Source organism: Astatotilapia calliptera, chromosome 11 (assembly GCF_900246225.1).
Source record: "Astatotilapia calliptera chromosome 11, fAstCal1.2, whole genome shotgun sequence".
Classification (NCBI taxonomy): domain Eukaryota; kingdom Metazoa; phylum Chordata; class Actinopteri; order Cichliformes; family Cichlidae; genus Astatotilapia; species Astatotilapia calliptera.
The window spans coordinates 14,285,559-14,310,438 of NC_039312.1; the positions used below are offsets into that span (position 1 = coordinate 14,285,559).

General features: G+C 40.5%; 1 protein-coding gene across 1 annotated transcript; it reads left to right on the forward strand.

Annotated features, from left to right (window-relative positions):
• Positions 1–268: 268 nt before the first annotated feature.
• Positions 269–24,492, forward strand: emc2 (ER membrane protein complex subunit 2). Its single transcript, XM_026184093.1, has 11 exons — positions 269–350; positions 1,152–1,265; positions 5,476–5,540; positions 6,481–6,566; positions 8,182–8,239; positions 13,823–13,908; positions 14,178–14,237; positions 17,278–17,359; positions 17,493–17,603; positions 19,322–19,426; positions 23,991–24,492. The coding sequence occupies exons 1-11, from the start codon at positions 311–313 to the stop codon at positions 24,075–24,077; spliced, it is 894 nt and encodes a 297-aa protein (XP_026039878.1). The 5' UTR covers positions 269–310; the 3' UTR covers positions 24,078–24,492.
• Positions 24,493–24,880: the final 388 nt, after the last annotated feature.

Genomic DNA, 24,880 nt, shown 5'->3' on the forward strand with positions numbered 1-24,880 from the left:
ACATAAAAACGGCAATGGAGCGCGAAAACGACATCATCTGGATTGTAAATGCCTTCTGTACCTGCTATTTATTTTGGGATGTATTGCTGAATACTGCAATGCAAGAGAGGGACCTAATTTACCCTAAGGCTAAGTCTAGACAAAAACACTAAGGATTTTTTATTGTATGAATAAAAAATACGTAAGCTGTTTGGATGAATTATAGCACATCTCAAGCGTTATGAAAGACTTGGACTTAATAATAATAATGCATAATCGCAGCAGGCATGTCCATGACGTAAGCACGGCGTACGTTATCACAAAGGAAAAGATGGCGTCGGTAGCAGAAATGTACGATGTAGGATGGGAAGGTAAGATAAAATAGCTACTCTTCAAGTGTCACACAGGCACGTGTTCTTACTTTTTGAAAGCTTCTGGCGTTATCTTGCGCACTGACATGACGTGGAGTCGTCGCTGTTCCAGACTTAATATACGAGCTCTCAAGCTACCCTTTAAAGTGGTTAGCTAAACATAGTTAGCAAAGTGTGCTACCCAGTCAGTTTTATGTTCGCAGTAGTCAGTAACCGCTTCATTGTCCCTAGCTTCAGCGTAATGATGGCGTGAAAGCACCGGGAGTGTGCAGTGGAAACCGACGTTTGTCTCTTTGAAGAAAAGACACAGGGCTTGTTATCATTTTAGCCCGGGTTGGCCTAATGCAGCGGCTAACGGTAGCCACCACAGACTACGCAGGTGTCGGGTCCTGTAAAAGAGCTGGAACACGGCGACAGTAACGCAGTACCGTACTAATGTTGATGCTGCCTTTTCTCCGCCTGCACTTGTGTGCATTCATAACGTCTCCTAGTTGCTCGAACATTTTCGTGTCATGCTGTCAAATCTGTTGAGCTAAATACATGCATAGTATATGAAGTTTGGTGTGTGTAATGGTCCTAATATCGTAAATCTCTTCAGCCACACCGGTTCAAATGCCGGACAGGTTTGAGTGCATTTATAGATAATAAAGTGTGATTTAGAAAAGCTGTATGCCGCTCACACTTGACAATCGTGTGGTAGAGTGCTACAGAAGTGAAGGTCTTGAAATAGTGAATTGTGTTGCAATCTGTTAATTTTCTCATTTTGCAGTTGTCCTTATTTTTCATTGTCTCTGTCCAAAGAGATGAGAGATAAGCTGCGGAAATGGCGAGAAGATAACTACAGAAACAGTGAACAGATTGTGGATGTTGGTGAAGAACTCATCAGTGAACATGCATCTAAACTGGGAGATGACAGTAAGTGTGTCAAGGCTGAATAAATCTGAAGATTGTCATCTTATGTCATTATAGACATGTTTTTTGTGTGTGTGGTTAGGTGGAGTGTTAGACTTAAGAATACTGATTATATTATATTATTTGGTAGTATTAAAACAGGTAACTAAACATAAAAGCAGAGAAAATTTTGTCTTTGTATGACAAATTCAAAACAACAGGAAAAACTTTATACTTGTAATAAAACAGTGAGTTGTTTGTTCCTTTTCACTAGTGGCGACCTTCAAAACTGCAGTATTTAGGCAATAGTTTAGGATTTAGACTTTGTAGTGACTAAAACTACTTAATAACCCTCAGTAAAATTTGTCAGTAATAATTTTCTTGTTCTTAGAGAGAATCAAAACGTTGTGGACTTTTTAATTTCTGGACATGATCTTGAGCTTACTGTGATGTGGATCATGCAGATAAGCAAAGACAGTTCTGAGAATACAAGTCTGGACAGGGGATAATGCTTAAAATGAAAAAGGGTGAACGGAAACCAGTTCATATTTTAATGTCTTTGGTTTGATGAGTAAACGTCGATACAGAAATTAAATTGGTAGATTGTCAGGAAAAACACTAAAACATGATTATTTTCCAGAAATACAGTGAGCAGGAATACAGCCCTACACAGTTTAATAGTGTAAAGAAAAAAAGAATAAGGAGTGTATTCAGTTACCTTTCACAGTGCACACCATATTGTTATTCCTGCAGATTTTATTTATTGTTTTAGCTGCCCTGCTGCACTACTTCGTAAAACTCTCCCTTTTCCTCAAATCATAATGATTTACAAACCCCTTAAAAGAATCGGACGCACACTTGACATGCTATGCTTTTATTGAAACCAACTCCTAAATTGGCTGTGAAATGAGATGGCAATTATCAAAACATGAGTTGGAATCATTAAAGTGAAGAAAAACTAAGGGCATTTGTTTGTTTTGGCATAAAACCTTTTGGGTGGAGGCTGGGTGTATTTCATTTGGCTGAACATGTCTAGTTTATTTATCAAAGCTGCTGGCTTAACATGTTGCGCTGATTTCCATTAGTCGACTTGTGCAGGCACTCTGTTATGTGTTATAGAATGTTGTAATGTCACAGTTGACTTAAAGAAAAATTGTCAATAAACATTTCATATTTTTAAAGCTCACCACAGAGTTAAACATGTTAAAGGGTTAGTGCGTGTTATGTTGGTGAGGCTTAGCATGACTTGCTTCACAAGCAAATAAATATAACATGGAAGAAAATGCAGAAAGTGTTGTCATATAACCACCTATAACACCTATGTAAATTTCCATTAATAATTTTATTGGTGTTGAAAAGTTTTGCAATGTTTGGATTGTTTAAGAATTAGCGGTATAGTTATATAAATGTCACCCACTTATCAAAATAATTTTATATCTTATTTCTTTAGAAACTGATATGTACAATCTTTGTATTTGTAATGAAAACAGTCACAATATGTTGTTAACCCGACCACATTTAGCAGATCAAACTTGCTTTGGCACAAAAACTACAGTCTGTGTTATAACAGTCATACAACCCTGAGCGAAACATCTCAGCATGGAATCTACAGAATTGTTAGTTTAACTACTTTAGTTTCACAATGCGTCAGCACTGTTTTTAAGAATATTAGTAATATTTGCAGGATTTTTTCTTCAGAATATAGCTGCACCCTTACTAAACCGCCCAAATTGTGACTGTTGTTTTTTTTCCCTGATGCCTCAAGAGATAATTATATCCATACTAACACTTTGTATTGTATTATTAAAGTAGAATTTATTTGGAAACTGTAAACAGACTGGTTCTTATGTAGTGTTTTTCTACTTTACTTAAGCACTCAAAATGTTTTATGTCTCATTTCCCCATTCACAAATGCTTTTTCTATGCCTATGTGTTTTCTATCTAGCGTTCACACAGATTCACACTCTGTTAAATTGGAGTTCAATATTCTACCCGAGGATGCTTTTGGAATACAGATTTGAGCGGCTAGGGATTGAATCACTAACCTTATGATTAGTAGATGACCTGCTCTACCTCTTGAGCCATAGGCACCATTTCAACATAATGAGGAAAGCAAATTATGGGGTTGAGTGTAACTTTCAAACAGTCTAACTTAAGGACCACCCGGCACACAAAAATGAATTCACACAAAACCATATTAAGATGTTCCACCTGTGTTTATGGTTGTGTAAATGCTTTCAAAGTGATCTGCAAAGCTTCTGCATCTAATATGCATTTAAAATGATTGTTAGGACTAATAAAAACATAGTTTTAAATAAATATATTTATTTATATTTGTTGTACAGTCAAAGTTATTTTTAGGATCATTCCATCTAACATAGTAAAATCTGAGAAAATTCCCACTTGACCCCCATATAAGCTTTTTTCACTACTTGGAAATCTATAGTTCAGTTCCCGTCCAGATGTCAATTCCACATGTTGAAGTGTCCTTGAGCTAGATACTGAACCCCAAGTTGTCACTCTACTCACTGGAGTGTTGTGTGTCTGTGTGATAGTTATAAACCATGCAGTATAGTATAAACATAGGTAACATTTAGTACAAAGTACTTTTTTATGCTCAAAGTAAAAAAGCTGTTTAAGTAATAATCCATTCCCCACTTACTTACTTACAAAAATTAAATTCAAAATCTCACATTAAATCAGTGACATTTTTTGACACTCTGAAAATTGACTGAAATTGAATTAACTGAAACCAGTTGAATCCAGTTGTTATAAAAAAGTTTTATAATTTGAATGTACATGTGTGTTCCTGCTCTAAGAATCTTCCTTAAATGTAAAAGTAAAACTACTGAAATTGAATACATTTTATGACCAGTTCACTGCTAGCAAATCAATAGTATGCCTGTAAAATTTTTCAGAAGGGTGTTTATGGATGTTAGTAATACAGCATGGATGTTTTTAAGTAATAGTCAGTGTATGTCAAAAGGAAAATAATAAATGTTCCATGATGTATTAAATGAAACAGAACAGTTCTTTTAATAATAGTAATAATAATAAACTCTTGGTTCTCATTGTGGAAAGTGGGGAAAAAACATCCCATGCAGTTGTTGGGGACAGACTCTTAAGTCTCTATGTCAAGTGTATAGTTTAATATATCAAGGTCCGAGGGCCGGTCCAGCCTTCATCCGCCTTCGCTGGAGGGTCCGAGGGACCGTCCCGGCCTTCGTCGTCTGCTGGAGGGTCCGAGGGACTGCTCCAGCCTTCATCCGCCTTCGCTGGAGGGTCCGGGGAACCGCTCCAGCCTTCGTTTGTCTTTGCTGGAGGGTCCGAGGGACCGCTCCGGCCTTCGTCTGCTGGAGGGTCAGTGGGACCGCTCTAGCCTTCGTCAGCCTTCGTTTGTGTTCGCTGGAGGGTCCGAGGGACCGCTCCAGCCTTCGTCGTCTGCTGGAGGGTCAGTGGGACCGCTCCAGCCTTCATCAGCCTTCGTCCGTCTTCGCTGGAGGGTCCGTTGGAGGGACCGCTTCAGCCTTCGTCTGCCTTCGCTGGAGGGTCCGAGGCACCGCTCCAGCCTTCGTCCGCCTTCGCTGGAGGGTCCGTGGGACTGCTCCAGCCTTCGTCGTCTGCTGGAGGGTCAGTGGGACCGCTCCAGCCTTCATCAGCCTTCGTCCGTCTTCGCTGGAGGGTCCGTTGGAGGGACCGCTTCAGCCTTCGTCCGCCTTCGCTGGAGGGTCCGAGGCTCCGCTCCAGCCTTCGTCTGCCTTCGCTGGAGGGTCCGAGGCACCGCTCCAGACTTCATCCGTCTTCGCTGGAGGGTCCGGGGGACCGCTCCAGCCTTCGTCGTCTGCTGGAGGGTCCGTGGGACCGCTCCAGCCTCCACCAGCCTTCATCCGCTTTTGATCAAACATTTCACTTGGGGTTACATGTTTGATTTTTGGGTGGGGGGAAATGTTACGATTCGGTGTTGTCAGTGTTTTGTTTTTCCGTGACTGTCATGTATTTCCTGTTTTACTTTGAAGGTCTGTTGTTATCTTAGTGTGTTCAGTTTACGTTTCCTTGTCTCGTCAGGTCTAATTTGCCCCAGCTGTGTTTCCCTCCTGTGGCCCATTCCCTAATTGCTCCTTCTATGTATTTAAGCCCTGTGTTTCTGTATGTCATGGTTTTTAGATGTTATGACAGACAGTGGAATGGAAAGGGCGTCAACACTTTCTTCTTTGTCTGTGTGTTTTCTGCCCAGTATGGATTATTTATGAGCAGGTGATGATTGCAGCCCTGGACTGCAGTCGGGATGACTTGGCTCTGGTAAGTTTTCGTCGCACTTCCTCACACACCCAAAAGCTTCACTCTCTCACAACCATTACTACTTTGCAGCACCTGCGCTGCCAAATGTGAAAATCTGATTTTTATTTGGCCAAGTGGTCTTTACTTTGTCTGTACTTTGGAAAAACAGTTTAATAAGAACTGGAGTTAGTGGATGTAACAAATACATGGAGATGCACGCTTCAAGTGTTCACTGAACTTGGCATCTCTAACAAAGTTCCACCTTTTTTTTCTCTTTAGGATTTATTTGTCACGTAGTGTCACGTAATTATTCAGAGTTTAGGTTCAGAAATATGAAAATGGTCAAATCTGCATGCAAAACTAGAAGGGGTGGGGGGGACAGTAATTCAAGTAGTTCATCTCCAATCAGTATGGATGTGACAGCTCCCTTTGGCTAAATGAGTGACTCACCGAGTACAGAGAAGGCTCGAACTCAATCATTAGAATTAGTTGTCTGTTGGCTATCCTCTCAGCACTTCTGCCAGAAAAAAAAAAGCAGAAGGACTAGACTTAAGCTGATGGATAGCAGATACGATCCAGGTCACACTGCAGACTTTTCCATCTCATTCATGATAATGCTGAATGCTATTGTTACTATTGTCTTCTCTTTCACAAATTCAAACTTTGTGTAGAAGAGGAAGAAAAGGTGGAAGTAGGAGAATCTGCACTTTAAAAAAATATATTTTTCTTTTTTTAAATATAGTGATGTGGCTGTCCCAATGTGTAACAGAGAAATAACAGTTCATTTAAGACAGTGAAGTTTGCCTTATGGGAGAATGTCTGTATTGTTGGTTGTTCAGTTAAGTCCCAAGACAGACCGTTTGTATCAAAGAAGCTTTGGTATTTGCGTGAGAGTCAGCGTAACATAAAGTTTAAATACTGCCATCTATAATTGGTCTCCCTTCTGCCCACATCCTTGCAGACCTGTCTACAGGAACTGAGGAAGCAGTTTCCAGATAGCCACAGAGTGAAGCGATTAACGGGCATGAGGCTGGAAGCTTTGGAAAGGTAAGCATTGGGAGAGAGGGCAGGCAGAAAAAAGCACGGCCTTACTGTTATGTATGGTACTTTGAGAGGCTTGGGGACAAGAAAATGTTAGCAGATCCTAAGTGGTACAATGGTCTGGGTATATGTAAGTACAGTGTGTGGGGTAATGTGTGTTTATGTTGGATCACCCAGCATTCCTTTTGGAGAAAGAAGGGAATGGAGTGGGGAAAGGTTCAGTGCTGGGTAGTCCTGTGGCCCTTTAGACTGAGGTAAGGATTCCCGGGAAGGAAGTGGTTAGATCCCACTGTTATTCTGGGGGTCTCTCAGCACTCTCTGGTTTCTATTCTGCTGTTGTTTCCTTATTTTGTTACTTCTTATTCGCCTCTTTTTTTTTTTCTCTTTGCCTTCCCTGTTTTGATCTCAGTGCTTTAAGAGCGTCTTGGCTATGTAAATATTGAAATGCCACCACAATCAGAACAAGGAGTCTGAGGAAGGAAGATAAACAAGGGGGTATTTTAGTTTGTACTGATCTGAAGTCAGGGTAATTCAATCTGTTTACTACCTCACTCACATTCCCCACCCCGATTACCATTGCTGGTTTATCGGTTATGTCAGAGTTTATGTGATAATTGAGAGTGATTGCTTCAGCACTGTCAGATTAAATAAACTCCACACTGGGATCTAATTGGCAGCAGACAGAGCTACACTTCAATGACGCAGCTTCAAACAGTAAGGGCCTTCCCCTCCACACATGCATATGCTTGCCCACACATACACACACATGCTTGGTCCTTAAATAAATAAAGCAAATCAAAGTGGCTTGTGAGTGGTTGCCTGGTGCCATCTGAAGTCTCCCAAAGTGTGGCTGAGTAATAAAGTGAATGTGAGGGAAGCATCAGTGCTGGAAGTAGGGCTGCTCATTGCTAATGGGAACCAGAGGTGCTTCTGTCTGTTGCGGGATTAACCATTTGTGATCAAGGAACCATGCTGTTGTTTGCTAAAACATCAGTGCTGCAGATTACTCCTTACAAGCAAAAAAACATTCTTTGGCGCCTGGTTTCACATCATAAGTGAGGAGCACATGCATCCGATTGCAAGATTTTTATTTATTTGTAACCATGTATCCATTATTTATAGCTCATGTATTTGTTCTTGTTGGCCCTGTCCAACAGTCTGAAGCACACTCTTTGGGATGCAGCAGGCTATCAGGTTCATATGCATGTTTTGTGGTAATATGTGGGCCCAGAGAGAAAAAGACTGTTGCAGACACAGACAGATGTAAAGGCAGCATTTTAATTTTGTTTAAAGGTGAAAACAACTCTACACAATCAAATGAAAATACAATCTGAAAAACAGGGAGTTTTATTTGTATTGATGTCATGAGCCATTGTGAAATTATATAAGCCACCGTATGACCAATAACCTAAACTTAAATGAAGGTTTTTCTTTCTATAGATTAATACTGATTTCTGTACAGCCTCATTGTAATCCTAGAAACCTGCCATAATGTGTACAGAAACTTAATTGTTTTGAACTCTTTTTTTTCCAAACCATCTAATTTTACTTGACTGGGAATAGGGATTGGTTTAATTTTTAATAAAATGTTTTTTCTTCCCCCCACTTTCCCATGCTGAAGGTACGATGAGGCCAACAAGCACTATGATGCCATTCTCCAAGACGACCCCACCAATACGGTAAGGAAAGAAAAAAAGAAAAGTCCCCTGCTTAGCGCTCTACTTTGCTTCACTTTGTGGTTTCAGCTTTTTGGAGGGCTTTAAATCTGTCGAGGCAATTCGGTGTTAGCAAGGGAGTAGCTAAGTTAAACTCCAGTTGGCCTCTGGCCTCAACCACACTGCTGATCAGCCTATCACCCACACAACTAAAAAGTGTTTAAGGGAGGGGGCTGGGTGGCTGGGGGGGTGATTCATAGTCTTAGTCAGTGGCGGACATGTTTGGTGGAAGTAAAGCGTAAATATAGCTCCGGTCTTTGAAGATGATGATTTACTGGGCCTTTTAGACCTCCACCCCAACTGAACAGGGATAAGCTCCCTTCCCTTCACCTTTGCTCTCTACTGGCTTCAGGTGCAAAGTGCTGCTGGATGTTAAGCTGGTAATACAAACAAGTCTGAAGTAATTCTCTGAAGCCCACTCCTTGCCATCTTTTCTTTTCAATTTACTATCCATCACTGTAAAATAACTTGCAGAAACTTGTCTAGCCAGTGTTCTGCCAAACCCACATACCTTAAACACAATGTACCTGCTGGTAATTGTTTCCAAAAGGACATGTGGCCAAACAAGAAAATAAATCTTTTAAAGGGTTTTCAGAAGAAAGCAGCTTGTTTATTTTGGCTGTAGCCTCCCCCCCCCCCAAAAAAAAAAAAAAAAAAGATGTGCAAAAAGTCCTGTGCCATGGTGCCATATGGATTCCTTTAGATGCATTAGATATTTTCTTTCAGCAGGCAGTGTGCTAGAGACACATCATAGGTACTTTGGATTTCATTTCACAACATCAGCTTTGTGCTTTAAACAGGAATAAGCTTGTTCTCCGTGTGTCATGGAGAAATAGCCTCCCTATCTTTATCTTGCAAGAGCTGCTGCCTCCCATCAGTCTCTGTCTGTCTCGCACTCACTTTATAATTATTTGTCGCTGTTTTACACTGAGATTGTAAATCATTTTTGCTGGTTAGTATAAATATAATTTTGTTTTACATTACAATTATAATATACATTTTTATTTATCCACCCTTATGCTGGATTCAGACTACATAACATTGACAGAAAAGCTACAGAAAAAAATAACTTTAGCATTACATCTTCCTTTAAATCTTGCATAACAGTTCTGTAACTACTGTAAGGCTTACCAAGGTAAACATGGTGGATTCTGCCAGCTGCTGAGAACTTTTTACACCAGTCAGCTGTGTAGAGCTGTAAACATGACAAAACAAAAGAGAAATTATACTTCTGTTGCAATTGGTTTAACATTCTTTTCCTGGAAATTGTTAGCTGGCACCTCCTTCCTACCAGATGACATCATGCATATCAGAAACACTAGCTAGCATGATTGATTATGGAGCAGTGTGTTGTCTTTCAGTGTTCAGTGACTGACCGTGACTGTGTGTCATAACAGCTACTAGTTCAATGGTATTTTAACGAATACAAATTAAGCATCAGATCAAACGTCAAATTCAAAATGTTTTAGCTTTCATTAAGGCTAGAAATAACAAGAACTTGAAATTCAGTTTTTCCTCTCACTGTGATGATTTGTTGGTTGTTAGAAATAAAAAAAAAATGCAACTTTTTCAAGAGGTAGTGACAATTTATTTTAAAACCTGAAAACTACCCTGAAAATAAGACACTCAGCAGGAGTCATATAAGGTTTATTGTTGGATTGATAATAGTTTTGCCATACATAATGTAAAATATGGATATAGTGAAGTGCCTAAAATCCTGCATTCTATCTGAATGCCACCATATGGTGATAGCTGTGGTTGGGGAAAGAGAATTCAAGTCCAAGTCAAGTCTTTGGGAAAAATGTTTTTTGTTTTATTTTGTTTTGGGGGGGTTTTTTTGTCACGTGACATCTGTAAACATTTTATTGCTGAGTAAATCTTGGTCATACTATGTTTCAATTGAAGGATTATCTGTGGTATGAAGCTGCATGTTTACTGGCTAATGAGTTGTCAATCACAGGTCATTAGACAATCCCTCCTCCTTTTCAATACATCTGGTCTTTTGCAACCAAGATGGCAAAAAAAAAAACTTATCACAAGGCTTCAGAACAGGACTTTATAAACCAATGGATGATGTTATGGTAGTGTTATACTGTCTATGGGTTGTTCTGAAAACAATGAAACAGATACACAGCTGTTGCTTGATTGAGCAGTAAGAAAGATAAAAAGTTTAATGAGAGGTTATTAGATTAGTGTCTGAGCTTAATGAGTGCAGTTATTGAACCAATCCGGAACCAGACCTGCTCTGGATCCAGCAATTGCAAGCATGGCTGCAACTAAAGCACAGAGCAAACATTTTAAAGATGGGTTACCAACAGTGATTAAATTTTTCAGTCATGATGCCTACCAATATTTGGTAGCACAAAAGTGTCATTGACATTTTTGTCATAGCCTGCTCTCCTGAATGACTCTGTCGGTCCGTTTCAAACAAGGAAATAAGACTCGGGTGATTGCAGTGAATATTCTGACACGCTAACGAAAATGAGATTCAAGTTGCAAATTCTGTGATTTTCTTCCAACGCTGTCATTGTCACGTACAGTGATTGGCACTCAGCCAACTTATGTTTGGTTATTAGAATGATCTGTAGTGAATTGTTTAAATATATCCACTGTTCTGATAATGTGAGTTGTAATTTCAGTGAGTCCCAGGACACCTCCCAGACATGGCACAGATCTAATGTAGATTGCAGGGACATACTCGGAAAGGGAATGGTCTGTTTCCTGGTCTCTGCGTGCTAGAGACTGCCACCCTTTCAAGCGTAGGCTGACATTCAAACCTGGGACTGGGAGTGGAACAAAACAGACAAATATGTCCTCTGTCTCTGAGATGTTAACCTTAAACCTTTTTCCCAAAATCCTTGTCCTCAATGGGTGTAGTGATGCAGGGTGGAGCGACGATTCAATGACATCACTTAGGTCACCTGTCTTATTGTGAGGGCTGCCTCCTCCCTACATGTTCTCCAACATGCTCTTAGGATTCGGGCAGGGGATGGGCCTGAGAAATGGCGGAAAATTGGCGACCACAAGGAAGACTTGCGAGGCATCCCAGCATGCGAAGCACAGATTGGAAACTGAGCTGTTGTAATTACAGGCTGTGGAATAGATGTGGTACCCATTAACCAAAATTGTTGAATCAACAAAAATTGCTCAAGGTTTTTTTTTTGCCATGGCGCTGTCCAAAAAATGTTTCAAACTCTTAGCCCTTCCATTGCTTGCTATGTTCCAATACCTACAGCAATGAGCTGGCAAAATTCTTGTCTGCGTGCATAAATGCGATTTTTCCACCTTTTTATTTCTTCCTGTGAGTATTTTAGATTATGTGGTGCAAACAGCATTTGCAAAAAAGGATGTGCTAGTTTAGGATTTGTTTAAAAATGAGTGGACTTAGTGATTACGTTAATATTAAATTCCAACGCTCTCATTTCACCCTAATTGTTCAATATAAAAAGCTAGTATTTCTTAAATAAGCCGCTGAGGTCACACAGACGACTTCTGAGGTTGACCCACAATCATATGCAATTAGAGATTCATTGCTAGACAAGAGTTTATTTGTGCGGGAAAAGCAATGTGAAGTTTAAAGCCTCACGTCAATGTTTATTGACCACATAAATGTGAAGTATACTCTGAAAACTCTTGGAAGCGTTTGACTTTCAGACTTTAAAAAAGGATTCGATTGTAACTTAAACAATCTGCTGTGTATGGGTGCAAACATACCTGTGGGGAAAAAATAAATAAATAAATGCATAAAATAAATTTTTAACCTGTTTCACACATGTCAAGTGTGCCACCTGTGTTGTGTGTTCATGTCTCATCATAGGGAACGAATGCTGTAGGTCAACTCATGGTGCAGTGTTGACACAAATATGCTAGTCTGTACTTTTTGAGTGTCCTCAGAGCATTAATTAAAAAAAGAAAAAGTCATAACGACAGAGGGATCAGATAGTCAAATGCCAGGTTTTTGTTTTTTTCTGGATCAGTAGCTAGAAAAGAACAGGGAGGAGTAGGTTGGAGTTACTTTATGTTTAATAAAGTGCTATGACATTTCAGAGCAACAAGTTCCATATGTTGTTTTGAGCCCAAAGATGTTCGTTATCCAAGAAAAAAAAAAAGGGGGGGGGGGACAGAGAGAAGTGGGTGTGTGTTGAGGAAAGATCTTATTTGTGTCTTTAATTTGAAGTGAGTATAAATTCTAATTTCATGATAGACTGCAGATTAAATTGGCGCCCTCTTTGTTTTAATAGTCTGAATACAGGTAGGCAATAGAATTGTGATGCACAATGTTGCTGTATGGATACAAAGCGTGTCACTCCAACTCGAGAGAAGAGGCCCAGCCTTCTTATCTCTTCTCAGATTTTATTGGGAAAGTGCTGACCAGATGTAGTGAGCACATCTCTCTCCTTTGAAGAATTTCAGGACACTATTCTTCATCTGTCTTGTTAGCTTCTTGAACAATAAGTTGCAGCTCAAAGATGCGCAGTCCAGATCATCCAGGCTTATTAAAGAAGAAGGTATTAAAAGGAAATAATTAGCCATTCACGGTTCACTGCTGGTTGATAAATTCATGAAATGTTAATTTTCTCTCAACTTGCCTGCCTTCTGCTTATGTTAAAATATTCTTTCCTTTATGACGATGATGTCTTGTTGCACAGCGCTCCTTTTATTTATTTTTTTCGGTTAAAGCTGCTGTGTGTCAGCAGGTCTTTGTCCCAGCTTGATGGATAAGTGGATTTCTTACGATGGCATTGTCAGAGGAGACCCAGATTTACAGCCCCTAGACATGACTCATACACAGCCCTCAATGGCTTTGGTTATGAGAGGAAGCCCCACTCAATCAAGTGCCAGTCCATAAATAAAATAAGCTGTGGCAGGGCAGTGCACTCCTAATGGAGCAGCAGCCCCTGTTAAGGTTTTCACTTACTATCAAAAGAGAAGAAGGAGGTGGTCTGGGGGGAGTCTAACATTTGGAAAAGTCAGGGCAATACTTTCTAATTCAGATTGATGAGAATCTAATCCACCTTAAGGTCAATTCAACATCAAAATGAAGCGGAAAGCAATTTTCAGCTGATGTAAGTCAGGCTGGTGCAGCGCTAGATGCGTGCTGTGCCGGCAGGAAGACAGGCGTTGGGGTTTGGAGGAGTGTGCCATTTTCCCCACTTGGTTAGGGGATGACTCACCACTTTATCTCAGCCACTGAGCTCATTCCAACTTCCAAACATTGACTCATAATGTGTGTCCGTATCCCGTTGGACATGGTCGCTAACTATCTCCAATTATGATTAAAGTCCCGCAGTAATAATATGAATAAACTTAACAAAGTTAACTTGACAGAGTCTTGTCTTTTTGACTCTGTGGCTGTTACTTTGGAAAGAAAGTGCAGTTTTTTCTTATAGAAAATGATTCATTGTCATAATGGAACTTTAAGAAAGCTTGTGGTACACTGAAAAGTGAAACACTTAGACTCACAACTCTTACACTCCCTCATGCTCTTTACCCTCTCAACCACTTGAGAAGCTGAGTTCCTAATCCTGTTTACACTCTGCTCTATAGGCAGCAAGGAAGCGCAAGATCTCCATACTGAAGGCCCAGGGGAAGAGCACTGAAGCCATCCGGGAGCTCAATGAGTATTTGGAGCAGTGAGTGTTTGTTACAAGGGGGGGATCAGCCACCCCTTCTCTTCATCTCCCCAGATTTTTATTTTAATTAAAAACGAACCTGCTTTCAAGAGTGCTGGCATGATTTGAGCATAAAATGCCAACAAATGCTGTCAGCTGCAAGACTGTCATTGTTATTATAATACACAGTGGTTGCTTAATCCTAATATTTTTTTTCTTTAATATGTTAGTTTCATTTATTGTTTTACTCCTCTGGAGGAAGAGAATTTAATGTCAGTATTTGTTTACAGGTTTGTTGGAGACCAGGAAGCATGGCATGAGCTGTCAGAGCTCTACATCAACGAACATGAGTAAATGCATTTTTATATTTTAACCAAAACTATTGTAGTATTCACTTCCCTTAAAGCAGAGCCAAATTTCCTTGTATATATACTTTTTCATCTGCCTGTTCTATGTACAGCTTTAAAAAGCTTGCATTCTTTGTGGTTATATTGGGACCCACCTTTGCAGTTACAATACCCAAATCCAAACACTATTCAAGTCAAACATTTGCTATGGTCATTATGATCAAACTGATGCATTGTTTTATACAGTTGGAGCATAAACAAACCCTTTTCTTTTAGATAAAGGATTCTCCAATATGTGATTTTGTAACAGTTAACACAGGGAACAGCATCACCATGTTCATCATAGTTTATTAACAAATGCACATGGATTGATCTAGACATCTTGTGTAGCAAAAATTTGGTATTTAATTGTTGTTTAAGTGTGAGTTGTCGTGTCAAGGTTATCAGACAAAAAGTGACTTGGTACAGCTGCTTCATGTTTAGGTTGCTTGTGTCAGGACTTCACATCATTCTGATGGCTTGATCTCCAAAGGGCCGTTGGATGGCCACAATGGAAGGCGTTGAGATGCCAAACTCAGCCAGGGGTCTGAATAGAACCCTGGCTGAGTTTGCCATATAAGACTGGTTTAATAGGATTTCAGGCTTAAGCCCCCACCCACTCCTACATATGAGAGCAGAAAGACTCCCCAGCCTGATATCTCAGTTGCCAGGGAGAACTGCCAGACAGACAAGAGCACTGTAAGACAAAAATAATTTTGTTTGTGTCACTGTTCATCCTTCCTTAATTGTCTGGGGCTCAGAAGTTAGTCAAGCGGTGTCTGTAGTTTAACAACATTTTTTTTTAAAATATATATATATATATATATGCGTGTGTGTGTGTGTGTGAGAGAGAGAGAGAGAGGGGGACTTGACTGTTGTTGCTCTGGTAGGAAGGCAGCAGCAGCAGGAATGTGTAGCACGGTGAGAAGGCTACTTATTGGATATTTCATGCTTTGTCTGGGAGGCTTTATTGCTGTAGTAGCCAGAGGAAATCCTAGGGTGAGCGGATTATCTCCAAGCTTATCCCAACACTTCTAATATCACACCATTCACTCCCACAGCCCTCTATCTACAGGCGTGTCAATTTCTTTTCTTTGTCTTCTTTATTTTGGGTTACAAACTCCCTGTTTCCCCTCCTCCTCCTCTTCCGGATAGTGAGGCATTATCACCACTCTTTTCCACAGGGATAGATCAGGAGGCAGAGGGAGAGGACACTTGCTGTGAAATTCCCAGGAGAAGGTGGTGGCACTTTAGCCGCCCCCCTGCCACTAGAGAAAACAGAAGTTGATGGAGAAGCAAAGCAAGAGAAATAAACTCTCCTCCTCTCACTGCACAACACCCTGGAAGCTTAAAATAAACAAAGCAGTCTGTCTCTGCCTTGCTGCTGTTAGGGTTGTAGTAGACAGCATTAACAGATTAAGAATGTAATTAATAGCCTCTGAGCTGACACTGTTAAAACAATCCGTATGCCGCTGATGTTTAGACAGGAGATTATTTTGTCTGTTGCAAGTATTGCTCATAGCCACTGTTGGAATCTGCTGCTGGCTCTCATTCTGACCCAAGTTATGAGCCTGTTCAACCAAATTGGACTGGTCATCCAAAATTGCAGGATAAATAGTAATAATTTTTTCAAGCATACTTTGAATCCAATTTTGTCCAATGCATAGTCAGAATGTGGTATTAAAATGGGGGGTACGCCACTGCTGATGGTTTTACTAACCTCCAAAAGAAATAAATACAGAGTCTCACACATGATGGTGACACTACCCTCGCTCAAGCACTGTGGTGTAGAGGGAGCTTAGAAGCTGCCATAAAGAGCACATTGGGTTAGAAGCTTTCGTTGAAGAGTAGAAGAGGTACAAATTTGGCTCCAGTACAAGACTGATGGAGCAGGCACTGGTGTAGGCCACAGCTATTGCACGAGCACATCTGAAAGTCTTTATAGAGAGGAAGTAGTAATTGTAAGCAGCCCCCAACCTCCCAAGCCCTCTGATCTCCCTTTCTACTCAGCCCCTTTCCACTGTTTTTTTTTTTCTTCTCCTTTCTGTGTCCCCACCTTTCTTTAGCTCCTATGCTCTTAATTTTTCAGCTAGTTACCATGGCAGACTTCAGGTATACTGATAAGTTTTTCATGTTATTTCAAGCATCAGTCGGATCATTTCATTTCTCACAAAAGCAATAAAAAAAGCAAAATGCGTCTTTGCATTTTGCTTTTTTTTTATGAAGTGAGAAATTTGAGAAGTCTTTAACAGGGTAAAAGCCTGTTCACACAAGCAAGATTTTTGTTTTTCAGCTTATTCTTTGATAAAGTTTAAGTTATATGTAAAATCTTGAAAGGCAAATAAAAATACAGAATTCCTTAAGATATTAAGGCTTGACTACAAAACTTTGCCCATTTTCTGTTGATAGGTCTGCTCTCTGTCTCGGCTATGTGCCTATGTGCTAGCTTGCATTTGGTTAGGTGTGCAGACGTTTTATGGCTTTGTGTCCAATGATATACTGTATCTTAGCTTGTCTTGGCCTGGTCCTGTGAGGGGGGGAAACTGTGTATTAGAAGTGGAGTGGCAGCAGATTAGTGTGAGGTCAACAGCTCAGCAGTCTGCTGCTGAGAAGTGATCTCATCTGAGTATAGGCACAGTGTGCCAGCTCTTACTGTAGTGCTGACCTCAGGAAGGTAGTTAACTACACATTAAAGACAGGAAAAACACACAGATGGACACAGTGTCCCCAGTGGAGAAAGAATCACCACACTAGATAGGCTTTTACCTTAGCAAGCTGTCTAGACCAAATACCCTTTATTGTAAGCGTCTGAATAAACCTCTCATCTGGTGGGCCTTTATATATTATAAGTCTGTCACCTGTGAAATGACGTGTACCCTGTGCAGTCTCATCTCAGACCTGTGAATTTACTGAGCGTACCCGTTGTGCTTCACAGTTGAACAACCTTAAGGATGACACATCCACAGCTGTATCAAGCTTACTGTTTTCTTTGTCGCTTCCACAGCTATGGAAAAGCTGCATTTTGCCTGGAGGAGCTGATGATGATCAATCCTCACAATCACTTGTACTGTGAGCAGTACGCTGAGGTAGGTAACCACCTGGATGTCTGTCACCAAATACAGAGCTGGTCATATGTTGTTTATTCAGATGTCATGTTGTCATTGCTTGAGCTGCCCTTTAACACAGCTTGTTGCTTGTGTTTAATGCCTCCTCACACAGGTGAAGTACACTCAGGGGGGGCTGGAAAACCTGGAGCTGTCCAGGAAGTATTTTGCCCAGGCGCTGAGGCTGAATAACCGAAACATGAGGGCATTGTTTGGTCTGTACATGGTGAGTGCTGCTTTGAATGAAGAGAAAGTGGGAAAGAAATACAACAGTGGTTGAGCCTTTTTTTGTAACGCTGTGGTTTTTCAAGGTTGAGGCTGGCCACAGTGTGTCAAGACTGTACTTTCTCTATCTGTATGTGTGTGTGTGTATGTTTTTGGGGAGAGCTCTCAGACGGGTCAGCTCGCTGCTGACTCAGACGGTGAACTCCAGCACTGGAAAAGCCTGCCCCTCTGGAGCCCTTTATTTTAGTAATAATACCCCCTTGGTGAGACTTTTTCATGTTTATGACTTGAATAAATAAAGTAGTTATGGGCTAAAAAGGAGAAAAGCATAAGGAAGAGAGCAGCACAGCTGTTGCCAGTATTTTGTGACTGCACTGGCAAATTATACAATCAGGTTCTAGTTTAATTGGAATATTGGCCAGATAGCCCATTCATCTACATATTTGTTTAAACAGGATATTGTGTGCTAGTGCCAGTGCATCATACGTAAGGGAGATCTGACATAAAAACACAAACAAAGCAATGCAGGGAGCAATAGGCAGAAAGTGGAAGCAGCTCTTTACGCAGCGAGCCCTGGTATTTTCCTGTTTTCTGGACTGGGATTCTTCATTTAGTCCAAACACCTCACAGCAACCCACACCCTCTGAAACATCACAGGTCTAGAAGAGGAGCAGTGAAGGTCAGATCCAAGACATTTAGTCCTGCTAATTCTCAAGTCTGACTGGCGAGAGAGCAGGTTTCTTTTTTCATGATTATTATTATTATTTTTTTTAATATATCGTCCAAAGACCCTTGGGTCTTTAAAGGATACTTCAGGTGGTTATTTATTCTTGTAGTAGTTAAAGAACTGTCTTAATGTGTTTTGCACATTGTTAGCTAGCCTCGATGGTCCAAACAGTGACAGGTGCAAGTTCAACATAAGGGAAAACTTTCACCATCTTACACCATCTGAGTCAGTGTGGCACAAGACCTGGTAGCACTGACCACAGACTGGTTGTGGACTGGTAACTTACACCACTCACTTGGGGATTCCCCTCCACAGTTGTGCACACAGTTATTCAGGGATAGCCTGTCTGTGTTGACATCATCTAAATTGAGGTTTCTCTTGAGCTAAAAAAAATAGAAATAAAAAAAAAAGCTTACTAAAAAAATACAGAAGCCAAACCATTTTACAGAAAAAAAAATAGGGCCAGGTTGATTGGTGCGTAGCTAAAGTTTCAGCACACTGGTAGGTTGGGCTTTGAAGTGCAGGCAGGGTAAGCCCTCTGGGGTTTGCTGCGTGGAGATGATGGCAGGAACATGGGAAAGACATGGGATTTGTGGTTCGGAGGGGAGCTGTCGGGGCAGGCAGAGACCGTGATTCACATGGCGCTCCTTTCATTTCACGTCAGGCTTTTTTCAAAACATACAAGGTCCTTTCATCGGCGGGAATCAATGGTGTTGGAGAAATTAGGCCCTGTTAAGTGACAATTTACGTATGAAGCATTAAAATGCTCACTTTTTCCTCTCCGTAAATGATTTCCCCTGTGTCATCAGGCCAAGGTCTGTTTTTTCTCTTCATTCTGCCACAATGACTAGTGGAGTGGTAGATGGTAAGAGTGGTTGCACATTCATCTCCATTACGCTTTTATTGCTGTTTCACCAAGTTTTGATATAAGAACACCCCTTCCCCTGTTCTCTCCTTTGCATCTTCCTTCCATCTTGTTTTTTTCCTTCTAGTCTGCAAGTCACATCGCTGCCAGTCCTAAAGTTAGTGCCAAGGTGAAGAAGGACAACATGAAGTATGCTGCTTGGGCTGCCACTCAAATAAATAGAGCCTATAAGGTGAGTTACAAATAGACTTTAATCTAATGTGATGTGAGTGCACCTAGCTTTTAATTTTTCTTTCTTTGGTGTCTCTTTCCTGCTGAAAAACATTTTTCCCCCACATCAATCTTCACTCTACCAGACACTGAAAACCACCGATCAGAATTTTCTGCTATGTTGCAGCTTTCATGGAGTACTTGCACACAATATTCAGAGATCCTAAAATCCCCCTTATTTGCATAGAATGTGAAAAGTATTCCCTACCCAGTATTGACCCTTAAATGCACAGCAGTCCTGTAGGATGCCTTTGACTTGCATGGCTGTAATAACAGCCCTGACGTCTTTTACTGTGTCTGGGTACATTTACTGTTAATGTGTTGACTTAAGGCCACAGCGTCTGCTAAGACTTTATCCTGCAAACTGGCTTCACAGATGAGCTTCTTGCAGAGCCACAAGCTGATTCTCAGAGGACAACACTAAACTATAGCGTGAGAGTAGTCTACTTCAGTCTTTCTCAAAGTGGGATATAGTGACCCGTAGCTGGATTTGAGGAAAAATGTAGGAGGTTCATAGCAGTTCCAAAAACCGTTTACGTATGTTGTCTGATTTCTTCAGTTCCAGTGTTTAACTAGCTGCTGTTTTAATATTTTACAAACAGATTCAGTCTTCCCTGTGAGGCGGTCTTCCATTAAGTATTTGCTTTGCCCTATTACTGTAGAGAGCAAAATTTGGGAGAGAGAGAAAGATAAAAAGGAAGCCATAAATAAGGTTAATAAAGGATGGATGTGGACATGCATGCATGTATTTGCTGCTTTAGCAAGGAAGGGGCAAAAGTAAGGAGTTTGTCAGATGGTATCACTAAAATGGTTTACAGTGTCGTCCTGGCAACCAAAGTACGAAAGCATTAAGATTATTTGCCATACTTGCCAGATGTGTTGCTTATTTGGGCACCAAACGATTGTAATGTAATAAGTGGTTCCTCACTCAGCTTCTGTAGGACCCACAGAAGCTGAGTGAGGCTTCCTGCTGAGCCTCTAAAGACCTTGTCTCACCACATTTGACTCTACTTGCCTTATAGGCACGTTTCACATGTTGAGCCCTCAGTCTGACAGTTCTGTTGGAAAAAGTGTGCATGTAACATGATGGTGAACTTTTTTGCAGAAGTGTCACAAAACGGCTCTAAGCTGTCACTTGCTCCTTTGATTTGAGTGAAAAAAGAATAGAAATAAAATAAAAATAGAAGAGCTGTCGTTGAAGTGGTACAGCTTATTTGGTTTAGATTAGCACTTTTATATTTGCAGAATGTCTTGATAAATTTAAAAAATGTTGAGCTGGCTTAGTCAATGCAGAATGTCTTCACTGAAGTCAAGTGCATACTACTTTTCACTTTGATTTTTGTGCCTACTGACCTTATCCTGTCTTAGAAAAGCTTTGATCTTAGCAGGGGAAAAGATGAATATCCCACACTGATAGCATTTTTTTCATATATCTAAGACTTAAAATAAGAAAACAGCCCTGATGGTTTTTTTGGTTAAAATAGTGAAACTGTATATTCTTGGAACTTCTCATTCCTAAGAAAAATAGCATCTTATTGGGCTTTACCAGAAAGTTTTTAAATGTTGTTACACAGTAGCATAACAGGGAGTGTGTTAAAGGCTTTAATCAGAGACAGAAAACACATCTGTAATATAACTAATGAAAGAAATTGATTGATACATGATACACTTTCATAGTGCCTAACTGTATAAAGTTTTTATTCTCATTAGTTTTATAGGAAGAAAAAAATCTTTGGTGTATTTTTTTTCTGAATTGACCAGTTCTGCAACAATTTATATTTTTTCCCAGGGATTTAATGTGCTTGAAAAAATAATGGCCAAGATGAAAATACTCTGGGCCAAGTTGTAATAGCAGGCTAAAGTAGTAGCTACTCTTAAAGGCCATTGGACAAGTGTGTAAAAGCTAGATTATGTGTGATTTTGACCCTGTGCTGACGATAATGAAACACCTCAGTCAGTCACACCTTTATCCTCCAGGGAGCATGATGTGAGATTCATCGCAGCCCTCTGCTTCTGCCCTGCTCTGCAACCTCCTAGTATTTGTTTAGTTGCTTAGTGGAGTTGTGTGGATTTCAATTCAGCTGTGAGCGTGCGACCACATTACGGGTATGCATACCTGGCTGCCACCATGTGTCACGTGTGCTTCTTTTTTTCCCCCTTCTTCCCTTTGTTGTGTGAGATGAGTTAAATGACAAGGTGTGAGGTTGCCTCTTTTAGTTCTTCGATCTCACCTCGGGTAAAATGACTCTTGAGATGCCCTCCATCAGACAGCTGCTGGCTGCTGTGCGCTTGTGCTGGCTGATTGATTGCTCCTTTAAAGCGTCGCCCTTGTCAGTCGTCCACATTTATTAGGCTCCGGTACCTGGTGATTGTCATACCTTTGTGTGAGGAAACTGTGGGCAGGTGAGTGTACGAGGGAGCAGACATTGGTGAGGGGTCATGACTGACAGGGTTGCATTTCAAAAGAGAAAAGAAAAAAAAGTAATTACTGTGGTGAAGTTGGATGTGCAGGAGACCTGGAGATGTGTGGGTTGTTGTTCCATCAGGGGTGAAAGTAGTACTACATAGCCTGGCCTCTTTTCCTAACTCTCTAAACAAATTCTCTGATTAGCTCTTCTGTCACGGACAGAGGCTCACACTGCGTCATGACTCCATTATCAGATGCTCTAAATAGATGTGGAGCTGTCTAGTCTGCTCCTACTTGTAGAGCAGAGCAGGAGTTAATGTGGTGGTCTCACCTCAGGCCGAGGAGATAATTGACTACTGGGCTCAGAGTAATGGCGCATTAGACAGCAAAGCAATGAAATGCACAGATCATTATAGCTACCCCACCACACAAACACACACACACACACACACCCTAAATCTAGAAGAATGAGTCACCCTTGGAAATTACACACCCAATTGTACACCTTAGCCAACTGCCCTCTCTAAGTTGGAGTTTGGCAAAAGGAGAAGGAAAAAGCTTTTACCATGGAAATACAGTATGGACTAGGTTAAGCCTACATTTATTTCCTGTTTGTAAAGGCTTGAGAAGGACCAAACGTTGAGTGACTAAATATGTCACAGCAATAAATCAGTGCTTTATGGTATATGTAGAATTTTAAATAATCTGCTTAGCGGTGTTATTCCTCAAACATCCCAAGCATCATTTTTTTTTGGTCACACCAGCCCTCTTCATGCCTTTCTTCACTACATCCATGAACCTCCTCTGTGGTCTTCCTTTTTTCCTCCTGCATGGCAGCACCATATTCACTGTTCTTTGTTCCTCCTCTGTACATATCCACACCATCTCAGGCTTACCTCTCTAACTTTGTTTTTAAACTGCTCAGACTGATTACAGCTGCATGTGTCAGCTCAACTGTCAGTAAAAGTGGCTTTGTGCTATTACCCAATGGATTAGCTATGAAAATATGAAATTAACCATCTTATAATTGTTATGAGACTGAGACCACCTCTAAACATGTTAATTTCATTACTGGAAACAAGACTCACTTTTAGGGATGGCGTTAAGTGGGCCCTTCAGGAACTGCAGTTCTTCAGCATGTGTTGGCATGCTAACATGCCAAATTTGATTGGCTGATTATTAGCATTTTGTTAATCTGATTTTGACTCTATTATTATGCTTTTACATTTTGCATGACCTCAACCTGCTGACTACATGAATATAGAGCCTTAGAACTGTTTACTCTGGATTTATTCACTGCATATATGTTGTAGTTTACTATACAGAATTGTCATAACATACAGTAACTACAATTAAGTGAAAATGAGCAGGGCACATAACTTTTATCAGCTGATATCATTTGCCATGTATGTCTTTCTTTAGACATGGTTACAGACAAAATTAAATCTATGCCTGTATAGGTAAAGTTAATTGAACTGACTCATTTTGGGCCCCTGGTTCCTTGCCGATGGTTAAGGAAGTCGCCTTCCGCAGTGGTATTTTTTGAGGGGGTGCCTTATCCATGGCAAAGTTAAATTGGGTAGAAAAAGTGTGTGCTTCTGTGTGTTTGCATGAGTAATCTGATACATGTCTGCGGATTATAATTTGCAGCACTTCCTGCAAAACCCTGTGGACACAGTGCAGAAATTAGAGTAGGGTGTTACATACTTCTATACTAGAGGCCATGGAAGAGGACTAATGTGGGCATCCTGTCTCGGAGCGCACTCAAAATGAAAATGGCACTTACGCAACAGTTGAGGAAAAATCCTGATTGGAGGTATTATTTTACTTTGCATGACCCATTTACCAATTCTATTTAATGACCACTGTTGCGTCTCTGATTATTTCTGCTTCTATGCTTCTCCATTCTAAATGGGGAAAAGGATGTTTTTGGTTAGTTGTTGAAGCATGCTACTGGGTGGATGAGGTTATCTCTGATTCTGTGAAGCTGTGTTTAAGTGTGTTTGGCTCTCCATTACGTTAGTTGGCAGAGAGATCTAATGAGTTGATGTCCTCTTTTTCCCCCTTCTCTCCGCCCTTACTCTGTCTCTGCCACTCACCTTTGTTCTCTGACTTGCAGTTGGCTGGTCGTGGGACCAAGGAGAACAAATGCTCCATGAAGACGGTGGAGGAGATGCTGGAGTCGATGCAGATCACAATGTCCTAGACGCCCTTGTGTACATCGGTCCTTGGAGCAACATGGCAGCTCAAGTAGCCTTGCAATGTGACCAGAGTGGTTGTAGAAATTATTATTTTTTAATCAGGTTCGGTTCTGTAAGAGGACATTTGTTATGCTCAAACACATTGATTTTGCCACCTGCCTGGGAGTTAAATCCACATATTTCAAAATGACTAACAAACATACAAAGTGTCTCCTGGACTGTACTAACCCTCCCATTTCTAGGTTCTTTTAAGTTCAGCTAATATCACTAATTACTACATTTGCATTAATGATATGACTGTAACCAGGAGAAAAACAAGCTGTACAGTAAATGTTATTTTTAAGAGATCCCACATGTCTGCACTGATGTCTGCTACTGTCTGTTTCCATTCTATCTGTAAATGAAAAAAAAAAAACTAATTTAATAAACCAACTGTTCCCCCCCCTATTTTATTTGATTTTTGTTAAATCTTTTAACGTGTTTTCATAGAAGTTGAGTATAAATTTTCTACCCATCTGTGTCAGTTTAAGATCAGGATACGTAGGTTGTTTTTGGATTTCTGTTTGTTGGCAAATTTGCACCTGCAATAATTGTCCTGGACGATTTAAGAAGGGCATCTGTCATTAAGGCAGCAGCAGGATCAGAGGTATGACATATTCCACTGCTTCTCAGTTACCCCTCTGAACAGCATTTGAAACAGCTTTAATACACTTGCGATTAACTCTGTCATTAACATGTGGCATCTTGTTAAAAACAAAAAACAAACTGTTCATAAAGAGAGTGCATTCATAAGAGGAAGGGAAGAAAA